The sequence below is a fragment of the Orycteropus afer genome, unplaced genomic scaffold (genome assembly GCF_000298275.1).
Source record: "Orycteropus afer afer isolate SDZICR_OR568_19922 unplaced genomic scaffold, OryAfe1.0 scaffold00059, whole genome shotgun sequence".
Classification (NCBI taxonomy): domain Eukaryota; kingdom Metazoa; phylum Chordata; class Mammalia; order Tubulidentata; family Orycteropodidae; genus Orycteropus; species Orycteropus afer.
This window is the reverse complement of record NW_006921646.1, coordinates 1,088,527-1,106,529: the sequence shown is the minus strand read 5'-3', so window position 1 is coordinate 1,106,529 and position 18,003 is coordinate 1,088,527. Positions and strand designations below refer to the sequence as shown.

At 46.6% G+C, this 18,003-nt stretch overlaps 1 protein-coding gene across 1 annotated transcript in view; it reads right to left on the bottom strand.

The window, feature by feature from the left end:
- Nucleotides 1–18,003, bottom strand: part of ITPR3 (inositol 1,4,5-trisphosphate receptor type 3) — a 91,030-nt gene that overhangs the window by 61,171 nt on the left and 11,856 nt on the right. The window contains exon 2 of the mRNA XM_007939340.2: nucleotides 11,234–11,304. Coding sequence (XP_007937531.1) covers nucleotides 11,234–11,304 — 71 coding nt within the window. The remainder of the gene's footprint in view (nucleotides 1–11,233; nucleotides 11,305–18,003) is intronic.

Sequence of the window (18,003 nt, the reverse complement as noted above, 5' to 3'; positions counted from 1 at the left end):
TGGCTATGTTTCCCAAATATTGATCTGAAACTTCTGTGTTCCCAACTTTCTCATTCCAATCACTGGTAATTATCAATGCATTCTGACTGCATGTTTGATCAATTTCAGACTGCAGAAGTTGGTAACATTTTTAATTTCTTTCCCTTCGGCATTAGTAGTTGGTGAATAAATATAAACTATTATCCTATCACTGACATAGCAGTGACACAGTAGACTGAAAAAGAACCAAATGGAATTTCTAGAAATAAAAAAAAAAAAACTTTGATAACCAAAATTTAAAACTCATTGGATACATTTAACAGGAGACATAGATGAAGGAAGACTCAAAGAGTAACAACCCTTACTACATTTGATGAATTCTAATTATATCCTATGCAATTCTTTAAATTCTGCAGCAGACCTGAATGGCTGATACCTGAGTAACCTTACCCTTAGGACTCCTTGCCCCACTGAAGGACTAATTGTTAATAACTGTTTGGGACTGGTAAAACGATTGGGAGGGGAAGTTAATCTTTCAAGTATGAAATGGTCAGTGGCTAAAAGAGCCCGGGGGTGGCCTTCAGTGTAGTGAATCACTTAGTATGGCTCTTCTAGGCATGGTCTTTGTGACTCCAACCAGATGACTAGGTGGGCTATGCAAATATGAGGTGCTTGCGCCCCATCAAGGGGATTAGATAACTTGTTAATAATGTAAATAAGGTACATGAGAGAACTCTGGTAGCGTAGTGCCTAAGGTATTTGACTGTTAACCAAAAGGCTGGTGGTTCAAACCCAACAGCCACTCCTCAGAAGGAAGTTTGGGCAATCTACTTCCGTAGTGATCTGCCTCGGAAACCCAAGGAGGGGTCGCTATGAGTTGGATCCGACTCGATGCCAGTGAGTTTGGTTTTGGTTTTTAAGTACATGGCACCCTGTGGGGGTGAAACTGTGCAAATAAGGTAATACAGAACCCTAACATGGGGATTGGTCAGTATTGCCATTCTGCTAGGCTTAAAATGAGCCATCCCAGAGGTGGGAAAAAAAAGAAAGAAAAGCCAGGAATGGAGGGTGTCCTTTGGATCCACGATCCCTGCATTAAGACGGCAGAGACAGCAGAAGCACAGGCAGCAGAACAAAGAGACAAGGACAAGACAGAGCCAAAGGAGCTTTGCAAACACTGGCCTGGGCAGGGCAGGGGCCAGGCCGAGGCCAAGGGCCAAAGTGAAGCGTGTCTGTGGCTACGGCTGAAGGGAGGCTGTCCAGATCAAAGAACTGTATCTTGAGTGTTCCTGAACCTATTCCTTCTCTAATAAACCACATAATCATGAGTACTGTCTGTGAGTTCTGTGTGGCCACTGCAACAAATTATGGAACCCAGCAGAGAAGTAGAGAGTGCCGTGGGAGGCATGGCTGGTGTCAGAATTGGCAGAAAGGTTGGAGGGTTGCAGCATGTCTGACCTCTGCCTCATAGGAATCAGCCTTAGGCAGCTGATGTTCTGGAGCCTCTGTCCACCTCGTGAAGTTAGAAGAAGTCGGAGAACACCTCCCCTATGCCCTTTATGCAAGATCCATTAAAGTGATTTTATAACCCACTAATTTAGGAGCTCTGGTAGCAGAGTGCCTAAGGCACTTGACTGCTAACCAGAAGGCAGGTGGTTCAAACCCACCAGCCACTCCTCAGAAAGAAGGTTGGGTAATCCTACTTCTGTAGTGATACTGCCTCGGAAACCCAAGGAGGGGTCACTATGAGTCAGGGCCAACTCAACAGCACATAACAACAACAACGACGAGTAGTTAAGGCATTCAGCTGCTAACCAAAAGGTCAGCAGTTCATTCATACCCACTAGCTCATTCAGCAGGAGAAAGATGAGGCAGTCTGCTTCTGTAAAGATTTACAGCCTTGGAAATCCTATGGGGCAGTTGTATTCTATCCTACAAGGCCACTAGGAGCCAAAATAGACTACATGGCAGTGGGTTTGGTTTTGGAATGAGTCAGAACCTCCAAGTGAAAACCACTGCCCTGGAGCATCCCCTAGTAGAAGGATGAAGTCAGAAGTGATTCCTCCCTGCCCCGGTTTCTTCCAAATCTTTCTTGGAAACATTACCAGACTCATCTTCTTCTCTCACACAGGGCCTCCCTTAGAGCCATGCCACAATACATGTCAGAAAATACTTATGGAATAAATAAACAAATGAATAAATAATTTGGGCCTTCTAAAACCTTTGTGGTTCCACCCACCTAATGCACATCTCCATGTTTTTTCTGTGCTGTGCTCTTTGTCCAAAAGCAGCCCTGTCTGAACCCTCCTTCTTATCAAACCTTCCAATGGGTAAAAGGGCAGAGAGGAGGAAGAGCAGCAGGGAAACCGGCCACTGCAGGAGCAGCAACATCAAAAGCTTAGAAAAAAGTCGGAAGGTCCAGGGCAGTTGCCTACAATAAAGACCATGTGTGCTGGGGGGCATGTGCCTGTGGGTGAGGGGGCACAGGGCTTGTGAGGCTACAGATGAGAGGCTATTCACTTATTAAATATCATTAATCTGCATTCACCAGAAACTAAAGCATGCAACACTCTCTCCAAAAGCTTATTGCCAATATAGAGAATCACTGGGCAAAGGGACGAGGGGCATTAAAAAATACAAACTCCTAGGCCCCCAAAAAAATCTTAGAATATCTGAGGTGAAGTCTAAACCAAAAAACTAAACCCCCTGCCATCCAGTCAATGCCACTGATCGTGACTCCAAGTGTGTCAGAGCAGAACTGTACTTCACAGAATATTCAATGGTTATAACCCTGCAGAAAGGTCCCTGGGTGACAAATGACTAAACACTCAACTACTAACCTACAGATCGGTGGCTTACAATCACCCAGTGACTCCATGGAAGAAAACCCTGGGGATCTGCTTCCTTAAATATTACAGCCAAGAAAACCCTATGGAGCAGTTTTACTCTTTAACGTGTGGGGTTGTCATGAACCAGAATAGACTCAGTGGCAACAGGTTTGGATTCTGGTTTACTCTTATGGAAGTAGATTGCCAGGTCTTTCTTCTGCAGTGCTGCTTGACAGATTCAAACTGCCGACTTTTTGGTTAGTAGCCAAGGGTAAGCCATTTGTGCCACGTAGAAATATGTATCTCTAAAGGAATCCACCTCCACCCAGATGGTTCTGCTGCTCAACTGAGGTCAAAAAGCACCAGCGTAGAGAACTCATGACAGGACAGAACACAGGACATAAAACTATACAGTCACAATAATGTCTAAAATAATTTAAAAATCCGTTTATAATTTGTTCACCATTAGACTCAACCTATAGAACAAAACACAGAAGACTTCACTATGGTTATAGGGCAGAATGTAACCATTATTTAGTCTTTTCATTTATTTTATCCTGGTAAAATATAATTAACAAAACATCTGCCATTTTAACCATATGATTTATTCAGCTTTGATGACATAAAAGTAAAGTACACACAGCAGTAGCTGGGAGGGAGATGTGAGGTAGAGTGCTGGAGGTGGTGATGAGATAAGGAATCAGGTGTAACTATGATACTTGGATTTATAAAGGTGACAAAGGAGAATCTAAGACAGCAACAGGATGCTGTTGGGAGGATGGGGGAGTGGGCAGGTAAGCTCAATTCGCATCCACTTTAGGGGGACATGGACATTGTTGTTGCTAGTTGCTATTGAGTCTGTTCCTACTCATGCCGACCCACTGTATAACAGATCAAACCACTGCCCAGTCCTGCACCACTTCCATGATCTTTGCTATATTTGCACCCATTGTTGATGCTATTGTGACAATCCATCTCACTGAGGGCTTTACTCATGAACAGATACTATTTAAAATCGGTAAATCAAGAAATAGATAAAATGGCAAAGTTTTCTTTAAATAGTGGAGTAAGCATTACATTTGGAGACATGGGGTAACTAGCAAAAGAAACAATGAAAAATGGAAAGAATTGCTCCCTCTTGTGCATTGCCTGTGGGGATGCAAAATAGTACAACCACACTGAGAAGCAGCTGGCATGATGGGTCAGAACCACAGACGTCCGAGCCCTTTGACTCAGCAGTTCCACTGCTAGCAATGCACTTAGAGGGCTCATCTGTGTTTCTGCAGGAGGAGGATGGACAAGGGTCTTCACTGGAGCACTTTCAGGAATAATAAAAGAACAGAAACAACCCAAGCATCCATCCAGAGAGGACTAGTTAAATAAATTAGGATAGAGCCACACAGCGAAACAAACAGAGCCATAAGAAAAAGGGAAAGAATCAGTGCAGGAGATCCGGGATAGAGTGGGAGGAAAATGTGGAACAAAACTCAAAATCCTAAAAAAATTTTTAAAAAAAAGACCAGGCTTACTGATCTGATAGAGACTGGTGAAACTGATCTGATAGAGACTATGGCCCCTAATCACCCTTCAGGCCTGGAATTGAACTTACTCCCATGGCTTCCAGTCAAACAGTGAAAAACCAAAAACCAGACTCATAGCAACCCCTCCTTGGGTTTCCAAGGCTGTATCACTACAGAAGTAGATTGCCCAATCTTCCTTCTGAGGAGTAGCTGGTAGGTTTGAACCGCCAGCCTTCTGGTTAGCAGTATGCTTTAGGCACTATGCCACCAGAGCTCCCACAGCCAAACAACAAACAGGTGTATATGAGGTGAACATTTACACCAGGTATGTACTCTCCTTAGAACAATCAACCATGGGAGATCAGAAGGGCAGTATTTGTGCAGAAAGAAAGGTAGAAAGGCAGGAATGCATAGGAAAGAAGGACACAGGGAAAAGGTAACCACAGGGAGGAAGTGGGAAGAAAGCTGTTACATTATGCGGACTACAATCAATGTCATGTAACAAACAGTATATGAACTGTTGTACAGAAAATGAATTTCCTCTGTAAACTTTCATCCAGATCACAATTTAAAAAAAAAAAAAAAGAAAGAGAGAGAAGGAGTGAGAGTGGTGAATTTTCTACATACTGATGCTGCAAAGATCTCCAACAGGATCTGCCACCATAGGATTTATAAAGTAAAAAAGCAAAGAGAAGTAGAGTGTATATAGAATGTTACCTTTGTGTAAGGAAAGGGGGGAAAATCTGAATACATGTTTGTATTGCATAAAGAAACACTGGAGGCTACATAAGAAACTAAAGAAGTGGGTTATCTGAAGGAATAGCAGAGGAGGAGAGAGTGGGTAGATCGGGACAGGGGTGGAACAAGACTTTCAATGCATATTTGTGTATCATTTTGATTTCTTCACCATATGAATAAATGGCCTGATAGATCTTCCAATATGGTTGCCTCTGAAGAGGGGGACAGGAGATGGGTAAGGGTGGAGTGAGGGGACAGTTAACTGCTTTCATCCTAATCCTAGAACATGAATTTGCATTACTTTTCAAAAAAAGGAGAAAAAAAGAGTAAGAATAAAAAGTGGCTGATAAACACATGAAAAGATGCTCAATCTCCCTAGTAGTCAGAAAGATGCAAATTAAAACCACAGTAAGACGCCATTTCACACCCAGCGGGTTGGAAGAGATTTAAGTGGGACAAAACCAAGTGTGGCAAGGATGTGGGTGGACCGGGTGGAGCTCGGGGAGCTCGGGCCTGTCTGGGAGGTGTAACGAACACAGCCCCTGTGGAACGCAACAGGGTCATTTCACATAAGATTGAAGAGCATTCCTCCTCCCCCAGCAATTTCCCTCCTCAGAAGGCAACCGAGCAACCCTTACTCACGAGCCCAGGGAGATAGTACAGGAATACTCACTCTAGCATCTCTGGCAACTGGCAAAATCAAAAACGAGCAAAATGCCTTCAACAGGAGAACCGCCAAGTGGATTGCAGTAGATTCACCCAGTGGAATTATTATTCAGCAATTAAACCAATGAACTAGAGCCACATGTATCAACATGAATAAATCTCAAAACAGCAGAATTTAAAATTGCAGAGAGATTTGCATGAATCAGAATCGATTCAATGGTAATGGTTTTATTAGTATTATTATTATTCCTTTAACATACAGGATTTAAAAATGGAAAACAATGCCTTATATCGTTCATGGATGCACTCCTATGTATTAATGGTAAAAGTATAAAAATAAGCCCTGCAACGACGCACACCAATTTCTGAAGAGCGTTTACCTCAGGAGAGGGAAGGCGGCAGGGGATCAGGCAGGAAGGGGACTTAGGCCACGGCTACAAGATTTCATTTCTTTAAACATCTAAAATAAACATGCTGTACTGGGTTGAATTGTTGTTGTTGTTATGTGCCGTCGAGTCGGACCCGACTCATAGCAACCCCTCCTTGGGTTTCCGAAGCAGTATCACTACAGAAGTAGATTGCCCCATCTTCCTTCCGAGGAGTGGCTGGTGGGTTTGAACTGCCAGCCTTCTGGTTAGCAGTCAAGTGCCTTAGACACTATGCTACCAGAGCTCCCACTAAGGTCTCTCAAAATTCAAGTCCACTGGAATCTCAGAATGTGACCTTGTTAGGAAACAAGAATCTTTGCAGATGTTATTAGCTAAATTAAAATGAAGTCATACTGGATTATGGTGGGCCCTAAATCCAATGACTACTGTTCTTACAAGGCCATGTGAAGATATATATATATAGTTATTGTGTGCCATTGAGTCAATTCCAACTCATAGTGATGCTATAGGACAGCGTAGAACTGCCCCATAGGATTTCTAAGGCTTTAATCTTTACAAGAGCAGGTCTCTTCTCCTGCAGAGCTGCTAGTGGATTCGGACAGCTGACTTTTTGGTTATCAGATGAACATTTACCCATTGTGCCACCAGGATTCCTCACTTGACTGCTAACCAGAAGGCTGATGGTTCAAACCCACCAGCCACTCTTCAGAAGGAAGATGAGGCAATCTACTTCTGTAGTGATACTGCCTCAGAAACCCAAGGAGGGGTCGCTTTGAGTCGGGTCTGACTCGACAGCACACAACAACAACAACAACATGTAAGATTGGGAGCTCTGGTGGTGTAGTGTCTAAGGCATTTGACTGCTAACCTGAAGGCTGGTGGTTCAAACCCACCAGCCACTCCTCAGAAGGAAGATTGGGCAATCTACTTCCATAGTGATACCATCTCAGAAACTCAAAGAGGGGTCGTTATGAGTTGGATCCGACTCAATGACAAACACAACAACAACAACATGTAAGATTGCCAGGAGCCATCTAAAATTAGGAAGAGGCAAGAAAGGATTCTTCCTTGGAACCTCTGGAGGGAGCATGGCCCTGCACAGACCTTGATTTCGGACTTCTAGCATCCAGAACTATGAGAGAATGAATTTCTGTTGTTTTAAACCATTCGGTTTCTGGTAATTTGTTATGGCAGCCCTAAGAAGCCATTACTCATGGCGAAAAGGATTTGACAGAGCTCAGCGGTGGGTACATGGTGTTTGTTATTTTTCTCTTTACTTGTGTGTAGAGTTGAAATATGTCCTGGTAAAATAAAAATGACAATGAAGTGGGCTTGGAAGATGGATGGGGGAGAGCGGAGGTTTAAGGTGGGGAGGGGAACACAGGCAAGCAGAATGAGGCTATTACATCGCTTTTCTCCCTGCCCCCTGCCCCACCAGTCTGAGTAGGTAAGTGACCCCATCCAAACATTCCCCATCCAACCTGTGCCCTGGGGTCTCTGCAGCCGGGGGTGTGAGTACTGAGCTCCCTCAGATATGCCTGAGGTAAGGGTGCCCAAGTACTGCTGTACTGGGACTTCCCTTGTCCCAGCTTGGAGGAGGAGAAAGAGAAAAGGCTTATGGAGGGTCAGTAGCCTCTCCTCGAGCTTGGAGGGTGGGGGTGGCATGCACTGACTCTAGGCCCAGCCAGCAATGCAGGACTTGCAGCAGCCATAACCCCCAAACCCCTAATGAAAAACAGAGGCAAGAGAGCCTGAGAAAGGGGAATCTAAGCTGGTGTGGGGTATTCCATACACTGGGGCACCAGCAGCCTGGGCCTCCCAGGGCCCTGCTGAGTCTGGAAAGAATTTCCTGAACATGTCGGGGCTTGGGATGGCCTACAAAGGTGGCTGGAACTGAACACAAGCAAGGAGCCAAGCAGGGGCTTCATGGGGCTTAGGCAGCCCAGGCAGACCTGCAGGCGTCCAAGACCAGCAGGTGAAGGGGTGGGAGGGCAGGGAGCTGGGCAGGAGAGAGTGGGACAGACCATCATTCCTAGGAATCACAAGGCCCACCCCAGGATGGCGAGAAAGCACTTCTCAGGGCCTCGGGACAAGGCCAAGACCTCTAGCAACTTCTAAAATGCCTGCCTCAGCCCCTGCCCTTGCTAGGACCTCCCCTCCAGGTCCACAGTATTTGCAGAAAGAAGTAACACCAAATGACAGCAGCCAGGACCTTTGGGTTTGAGACCCAGCTCTACCTTTCCTTCCTCTTGGGCATCAGTCTCAAAAGTAAAGAGGTTGGAGTCCATGTCTCTGAACCCAGATGCAAATGCTCCAAGATGTAGCCACCAGTCACAGGGCTACACAGAGACCTGGTCTGTCCCAGAGGCCAGCCCTACCCTACTTCCAGCCCTGCCACAAGCACAGACTCAGTCCTCTCCAGGACTGAGAAGGAAGAGAGGTGAACAGACCCCCAGAGATGTAGACAATGGCACTCAGGATGGGTCTTCCACCACCCATGGCCTGATGAAGAGGCCCTGGGACCTGGGCCTAGCTGCGGAAAGAAGGCCCCAACCTGGAATCAGATACCACAAAGAGTGATTGGCGCAAGGTAGCCCAGATGCTCAGCCTCGTGCAGAGGTGAAATGGCTCCTCTGAGGTCCAGACAGGGCCCTAGGGAATCCAGAGGGGCCTTTGCCCACCTTGATAAAGACTCAGGGCAGAGGAGGAAGCAGGGGCCAGAGTCTGAATCCCCCTCTCCCATCTCACAGAGCTGGCTGGGCTCAGTGAGACCACTAGGGGCCGATGAACAGACCAGAGATCCTAGGGTGGCTCTGCTCATAGGCTTTGAGAAAACGGAGAGGAAGAGAAAGAGAAGAGTGGGAAGGAGCGACAGAGGGGAGGACAAGAAGTCAAAGGAACATTTGTTCTGCTAAGCAGCTTTTTGTTGCCAAAAACCGGCCACGAACTCTGACCACTGGAACCCTAGGGCAACTCTTTGTCTGCCACACCCATCTCCCTGTCACCAGCTAGTCAGACCACAAGGCTGACTACACACCCCTGACACGTGCACATATACCCCTTTCAGCCCTGTCTCCTCCCTCTGTCCTGGCAGAGCCCACCCCACTGAACCCCCACCACTCCCTCTCCCACTCCCTCTCCCTCTCCCTCTCTCTCTCTCTCTCTCTTTCTCTCTCTCTCTCTCTCAGTTCCTCCCAAGAACACACCTAAACTCCTCAGCTAGCCCCCTCCCTCCACAGCTTCAAAGGCCTCCTATTTCTGGTGCCAGAAGAGGCCCAAGGCTCCTTTCCACACTCACCCCCAACCTCCCAGGACCTAGGAGCAGGTGAGGCCAGAGCTGTACCTAGATGAGGTGGGCCCACATGAGAACCCTGAAACCTGCAAGGCCTGGATCCAGTGCCTTTGAGGCCAGGTTCAACAGTGGAATTCTGGGCAGGTCACATCAATGGGACCTGGAGCAGCCAGGCCTGAGAGAGGGGGCAGGGACAGAAGGAAGCCCGAGGAAGAGCCCACTAGGTCCCTTTATCTCTCCAGTGTGTACCAGGCACCCAGGGTGAAATCCCTGCCCTGGTGGCACTGACCTGACAGTGGGGGAAACAGATGAGAACACATAAAACAAACTGATGGAGTATGTCTGGTATTGATCCATGCTATGGAGAAAAATAAAGCAGGGGAAGAAGATAGGGAGTGTGGGTGCAATTTTATATCAGGTTGTTAGGGAAGGCCTCACTGAGGATACAGGTCCTGAAGCCGGTGAGGGGGGGAGCCACGTGGCTATATGAGGTAAGAACACAGGCAAGTAGAGGGAATAGCAAGTGCAAAAGCACAGAGGGAACAGGTGGTTGGTAAACACAAGGGACAGCAGGGAGGCTAGTACTGCTGGAGGGAAAGGAGGGAGGGACAAGCAGTGGGGGGGGTGAGGTGGGAGAGCAGCGAATGGCTGGGGAGTGGTGGGAAGTGAGTTGAGAAAGGATTGAGAGGTCAGGGGTGAAGTGAGAGAGGTGGGGGAAGGGGATAGGAAGATCGTGTAGGAGATGTACAACCTCCTGATGGGGAGGGGAGTGCCTGGTCCCACACACCCAGGCACGTCCTAAGCTAAGACCCCCAAACAAAGACCCTACTCAGAAGCCCCTGATGAAGGCAAGATCAGAATAGTAGATATCAGGCTCCTCTGCAGGCTGGGAAAAACCCCTCTACCTCTTCCCAACTCAGGGTCACCTCCCGCACTCTGATTGGTGGACAAAACACCGGCCTATAGACAGCCAAAACGCTGCAGGACTATAATATCCCGCTAGCCTCCCAGCATCCCTGGGGAAGACAAGCCCAGCTAATCTCCTTGAGAGGTGTAGCCTTGTGGGCAGACATGGTGGCAGCGAGCCCAGCATGTTCCTGCCTGCACCCACCCTGTCCACCACGCCCAGATCCGTCTGTGTGGGCCTTCACAGGTAGTCACAGTAATACCTTATCCTAGCTTGGCACATTCACAGCCAGGATATCATTTACTCCTCATAGAGGCCCACAGGCCAACTGGAAGGGGCTGAAGGGCCCAATGACCATTGAGGACACAAGCCCTGAGAGAGAAAGCACCTGGCCAAGGTCACACAGCAAAGCCAGGATAGGCTCTACAAACCCTCTATGGCAGGAATCACCACACAGCATGGAGCTGGAGACACAACCAGGGTCAGGGGGAGGATCCAATCTCCTCCTTAAACACACTGAGGAGAATGAGGCACAGAGAAGGGTTCTCATCCAGGGCCTCCTACAGCCTGAGGCAATTCTCTCTTCTATCCCTGTTCCCTCAGAAAATGCCCAGTCACACAAAGAAAGCCCTGTGGCTGGTGGGGACTTGGGAGGAGAGAGGGCCTCCCCCCACAGAAGTGGGTGTGCCAGGAGAAGTGGGGCGTGGTCTTGTGAACAAAGGGAGAACGGGTGTTTTGCCAAGATGGCGGTAATGCAAGCACACTGGGATGCCATATCCAGCAGTGTGAGAACTGCAGGACAGGCCCTTGCTGATTCAGCCTGCTGGGGTTGAGCTGGGTTGAACCAGTGCAGTCCTAGACCCAGAACGCAGCAGCCAGGGAGAGGAGTTGACAGTAGGAATAGGAAGTTTTACCTCGGAACTTCTTAGGGGGGTTGTCCAGGTCCCCGGCCGCGGGCTCCACCACACAGCGGTCATCCACCAGCCTGTAAACGAGGCAGCCTGGTTAGTGGAGAGAAAAGGAGTCTCATCTCCCCATAGTGTCCCTCCCCCAGGGTGGGGAACTCCAGGACACCAGAGAGGCCCCCAAAGCAACTTCCTCTCCTTCAAGGACAAGCACGCATCATCAAGTCATTCTTGGGTTAAACAGCTCTCTTGGTACCACTGTTAAAATGCAAGGTCTCCTGGTGGGGTAGGCCTCCCACAACTTGAATATGCAGGAAGAGCAAAGAGACACACCCAGCCACTTTCCCACCCTCCAGGAGCTGGAACTGTCCCCACTACCCTGTGGGGGGTCTGCTACATCTAGGCTATGTACACTTGGGAGATAACTCCTTCATAGCCCTGACAGCCTGCTGCCCAGCCCTGAGAGGACAGAGAAACAGAGAAAACCCAAGACACAGAGAGGGAGGAAAAAAGAGTTAAGTCAGCAAGGGAGGGAAAGAGAAACAGAAATTGAGTTTGAAAGATAAAAGAGAATGGGAAACAGGCAGAAATAGACTAGAGACGAAAGAGATGAGAGACACTTAGGAGTGAGACACCAAAAGGAACTTTTGAGTTCAAAAGCAGGACAATGAACCTCGTCCCTCCCAACCCTCAGTCAGGCACCATTTCATACCCTCCTCTTTGGCCCACTCTTCCAGTTGCCTCAAGCCTCGTTCTGACTGATGGCGACCCCATGTGTGTCAGAGCAGAACTGTGCTCCATGGCACTCTCAAGGCCAATTTTTCTGAAGTAAATCTCTATCCTTTCTTCTAACTGCCTTTGGGTGGATCTAACTGTCAATCCTTCTTCACTTAGCAGCCAAGTACATTAACCGTTTGCACCATCCAGAGATTTTTTTGGTCCACACTAACCTGTTTTTCGAGTCAATTCCAACTCACAGCAACTCTGCAGGCCAGCGTAGAACTGCCCTATAGAATTTCCAAGGTTATAATCTTTACGGAAGCAGACTGCCACATCTTTCTCCCCGCCACATCTTTCTCCCTTGGAGCAGCTGGTGGGTTCAAATCACCAACCCCTCAGTTAGTTGCCAAGTGCTTTAACCACTGCACCACCAGGAAGGGCTCCTTTTGGCCCACTCCAGGACCTGAAATCCCCTCTTTACAGCTGTGGCTGGGGTTAATCTTGCATCTTTGGAGAGCATCCACCCATGTATCCATCCACCCACCACCCATGTATCCATCCCTGTGTTTAAAACAGTTCAATGCCTCTCCATGCCTCTGGGATAAAGTAATAATAACACTTACCATTTCAGAGGCTTAATTCTATCTTGGGTACTTCACACCTGTTGTCTGAGTTCTCACCAATTCCTCACCCCAACCCCCCAAAGGGCTAGTCTGTTAGTGCCATTTTATAGAAGAAACAACTGAGTCTGGAGATTAAATACTTGCCTAAAGTCACAGAGCTGATTTAAAATCCTGAGCTCCTTCTTCATCACCCCTCCTTGAATTGGCTAACAAAGCTTCTTGTGGTCTGACCTCCACTTGCTACCCAGCCTCACATTCCCCTGTTCCAGACGTTAAACCTCAAGCTGATCTCAAGTTCCCTAGAACTCTCAGGCTCTACAAAGACAATGCAGCAGAGTTTGCAATGTCCACCATACCCACCCACCCACCCCAGCCTCCAGCATAACAAACTTACATTCATCCTTCTTCCCTCAGCTCTTGTCAGCCCTTTTGTAAAAGCTTCTCTCAATGTTCTGCTGCTCACTGAGCCAAACAGTCGAGCTGAGGCCCAGGGTTTTCTCAACCACAGTATGAGAGGGGTGTGTGCAGACCACCAGCCCTGCAGAGAATGACCTATCAGCTATGAGGGAGCTATTGAAGCTGATCTTGCTGTTTCTTCTCTATAATGAAAATGTTGTCCCAACCAGTGCTTATATGTAACTCGTGCTTTTATTGGTGACCCCAGACCTTGGCTCAACACAGCTTCCTTGGCCAATCCCAGCCCCCTTTGGATATCCTTCCCTTGTGTTTCTGAAGAACCCAGCCCTCACCTCTCTTGCAACCATGTCTCTTTTGACTGCAATTAATTGCTGTGTCTACACTGTGAGTTCCTTGAGGATAAGACCCTTGTGCTTTTCCCTTTGGAATCCCCAGCACTTTTTACAATGCCTGGTCCAAAATCATCATCATCATCATCATCATCATCATTACAGCAAGTACAATTTTGTTTCTAATCCCTTACATATAAAATTATTTAATATTATAAATTTATTTAACTCCTATTATTTCCATTTTGGGGAGCTCTGGTGACATAGTGCCTAAGGCATTTGACTGCTAACCTGGCGGTTCAAACCCATCAGCCACTTCTCAGAAGAAAGATTAGGCAATCTACTTCCATAGTGATACTGCCTCGGAAACCCAAGGAGGGGTCGCTATGAGTCGAAATCGACTCAGCAGCAGTGATTTTGGTTTGGTTTTGTATTTCTATTTCACAGACAGGGAAACAGACTACAGAGAGGTTATGCAATCTGGCCAAGGACACACAGCTAGCAAGTAGCAGTGCTGGGCCTTGAACCCAGGCTGTCCAGTGTCAGAGTGGGTGCTCTGGACCTCACAGTGATAGGGAGGGAGCAGCTTGCTCTGCAAGGGCCCCCCTCAGTCTCCATTCCTCTATCCCTTCTAGCATTGGCTCAGTCCTTGGCCCTCTTTCCTTCTCCACCCTTGGTCATCTTAGCCAAACTCAGGGGTTCAAAAGCACCATTTGTACACTTACTGATGACTCCCAAATTCACCTCCTCTGGTCCTCCCCTGAACTCCAGACAGACACATAGACCGGCTGACTTGATATCTCCACTTGGATGTACACAGGCATCTCAACTCAGCATGTCCAAAGCCAGATTTCTACACTCTCACCTAAAAGTGCTCCCCTTGAAGTCCTCCCCATCTCCCTTGATGGCAACTCTGTCCTTCCAATTATTAGGGCTGTGTTATGGATTGAACTGTTTCCCCAAAAAAGATGTGTTGTAATTCCTAACCTTTATAGTTGTAGAAAGGGAGCTCTGGTGGCACCGTGATTAAAGCATTCAGCTGCTAACCAAAAGGTTGGTAGTTTGAACCCATCAGCTACTCCATGGGAGATAGATGAGGCAGTCTGCTTCCACAAAGATTTATAGCCTTGAGAATTCTAAGGGGCAGTTCTACTCTGTCCTATAAGGTTGCCGAGTCAGAATCAACTCCATGGCAGTGGGTTATACTCACAGATGTAATCCCACTTGGGCACAAGATTTTCTTTGTTTTGTTAATGAATCCATATCAGTGCAGGATGTGTCTTAAGATAATCACTTCTGACATATAGTAAGAGCAGATCACACACAGAAGCAAGCAAGCACAGATAGAGGAAGACCAGAGCACATCACGTGAAAATCACCAAGGAACTGAGCAACAGAAGCTGAAGAGATAAGGACCTTCTCCCAGAACTAACAGAGATAGCAAGTTCAAACCCATCAGCCACTAGAGCCAACACCCTGCATTCAGACTCCAATCTCCTAAACTGTGAGAAAATAAATTTCTGTTCATTAAAGCCACCCACTCGTGGTATTTCAGTTATAGCAGCACTAAGTAACTAAGATAGACCCAAAACCTAGGACTAAAACTTGGCTCCTCTCCTCCACTCACCACTCACACTCCATATCTGATGGATCAGGAAATCCTGTGGGCCCTACTTCCAAATAGATGCGAGTCACGCCCACCCAGCACCCTGGTCCACGTCCCCAGCAGCTCACCAGTCTCCTCCTTGGTCTCCTGACTCCCCCCTCAGCCCTTGCAGCCTGTTCCCCACACAGTAGCAGAGGAATCCCTTTAAAAGTTTGACTTAATCAAGCTTAATCAGGCTTAATCTGCTCAGAAGCCTCCAGAGACTCCTATCTCACTGCAAGTAAAAGTGAAAACCTCACATGGCTTAAAAGATTCCCCATAATATGTATCTCCTCAGCCCTCTGACTTCATCTCCTCCCACCCTCTCTCACCCATTCAGTTTAGTTCCAGCCACAAAGCCTCCTCCATGTTCTTCAAACCGTCCAAGCAACTTGGCACTGGCTCTTTCTTATGCCTGGAACTCTCTGTCCCCAGACACCTTCATGGCTCCTTCCCTCACCTCCTTCAGACCTCAAGTGACCCATTTGAGGCCCTCAAATGGAGAGTGATTTAAGTATTAAATTATTATATTTGTATAATTGATCACTTATATTTAATTAATTATATATTATATTATAAGCATAATAAGTATATTCAAATTATTTTAGTAATTATGTTGTTTTTGTTAGGTGCCCTCAAGTCCGTTTTGACTGATAGCGACCCTGTGTGCAACAGAACAAAACACTGCCCAGTCCTGCGACATCCTCATAATCGTTGCCACGCTCGAGTCCGTCATGGCATCCACTGTGTCAATCCATCTCGTTGAAGGTCTTCCCCTTTTTCACTGACCCTCTTCCTTACCCAGCATGACATCCTTCTCCAGGGACTGGTCTCTTCTGACAACATGACCAAAGTATCAGAGACGAAGCCTGGCCATTCTCACTTCTAAGGAGCATTCCAGCCATATTTCCTCCAACACAGATTTGTTCATTCTTCTACCAGTCCTTGGTACATTCAGTATTTTCACCAACATCACAATTCAAATGCATCAAGTCTTCTGCATTCTTCCTTATTCAATGTCTAGCTCTCACATGCATACAAGACTATTGAAAATACCATGGTTTGGGTCAGGTGCATCTTAATCTTCAAAGTGATATCTTTGCTCTCAAAACTCAAGAGATCTTTTGCAGCAGATTTGCCCAATGAAATGATTTCTTGACTGCTGCTTCCATAGATGTGGATTGTGGATCCAGGAAAAATGAAACCCTTGACAACATCAATCTTTTCTCCATTTATCATGATGCTGCTTATTGGTCCAGTTGTGAAGATTTTTTGTTTCTTGCTATTGAGTTGTAAGCATACTGAAGACTGTAGTCTTTGATCATCATCAGTAAGTGCTTCAAGTCTTCTTCCTTTTCAGCAAGCAAGGTTGTGTCATCTGCTTATCTCAGGTTGTTTGTGAGTCTTCCTCCAATCATGAATGCCATGTTCTTCTTCATATTCCAGCTTCTCAGATTACTTGCTCAGCATACAGACTTGAAAAATTATGATGAAAGTTTACAACCCTGACATACACCTTTCCTGATTTTTTAGTAAGTATATATATTAATAATGATTTATTATATATTAAAGTATTACTTTAATGATTTTATATATTAAAGTATTGCTATTATAAATCTTCATCCTATTTACAAATACTCATCCTACTTAAAATTTTAAACCAGTCGCTTCCTCTCATACATCTTATCACTCCCCTACTTAACTGTGCTCCATACCCCTTATCCCCACCTGACCTGCTATATCCACCCCAAACCTACTGCCATTGAGTCATTTCTAGCTCATAGCGACCCAGTAGGACAGAGTAAGAATGACTCCATAGGGTTTCCAAGGCTATGATATTTATGGAAGCAGACTGCCACATCTATCTCACACAGAGTGACTGGTTGGTTCAAAGAAACCATAGACCTTTCCGTTAGCAGTCAAATGCTTTAACTACTGTACCACTAGGGCGCCTTTGACCTGCTATCTAAAAAACCCAAACTCACTGCCATCAAGACAATTTCAACTCACAGAGACCCCCACTGGATTTCCAAGTCTGTAAGTCTTTATGGAAGTACATGGCCTCATCTTCTCCTGCAGAGCAGCTGGTAGATTTGAGTCACTATACCTGGTTAGCAGCCTTACCCACTACATCACCAGAGCTCCTTTTGACCTGCTATACTGTTATTCATTTTGTTTACCATCCCCCACCCCCACCCCATGGAATATAAGTTCTGTGAGGACAGGAATGTGTCTGTTCTGTTCCCTGTAGTTTCTCCAGCACCTAGACTGCTGCCTGGCACAGAGTGGGCATACCTGAAATACACACTGAACAAACTAAATCATGTTCTTAGCTGTTGAGGGAAGCACATGAGAAGTAAAAAATGATAAGGTCCCTGTCTCAGGGAGTTTAAAATCTAATTGAGAAGACAAGTCACATACTCAGAAGAGTTAAGAACATGAGAAATATGTATTGTTGCCAACTGGTGGTACCAGATGTAGGTTTTGTCAGAGTTCAGAACATGGCCAATCAGAGAAGGTGTGAAGGAGGAGGCAGGAGTGATGAAGATCCTTGAATAATTTATAGAATTTCCTGTAAGACAGTGATCAGATGAGCCATTTGTCTCTTAGCACAGCCCTGAGGGGAGGGGATACAGGATGAATAAACTTGATCGAGGGGGGAGAAGTCATTGACAAGGACCTGGCACTGCAAGGGGTGCTGGATACCGGTAGGGCAACTTAAGTTGGGGAGCAGAGGAGAGGCTGGAAGAGTCCCCAAAGATCCCCTTATCTTTGCCAACACACAAGGCCTTGTGGAGGGTGTGCAGCAGATGAAAAAAGCCAGAGTCCCTCTCCTCAGATACCCTGTCTGAGGAAAAAACAACTCTTTCTATCCCAATTCCCCCCCATCTCCCCTGGAAACTCCTTGCCTGGGTCATACATGCAGGTGGAAAAAAAAAAAAAAAAAATGCAAAATCAGATGCCTTACATGCATTCAGTGGCATAGTTAGTGCCTAAGGCATTTGACTGCTAACCAGAAGGCTGGCGGTTCAAACCCACCAGCCA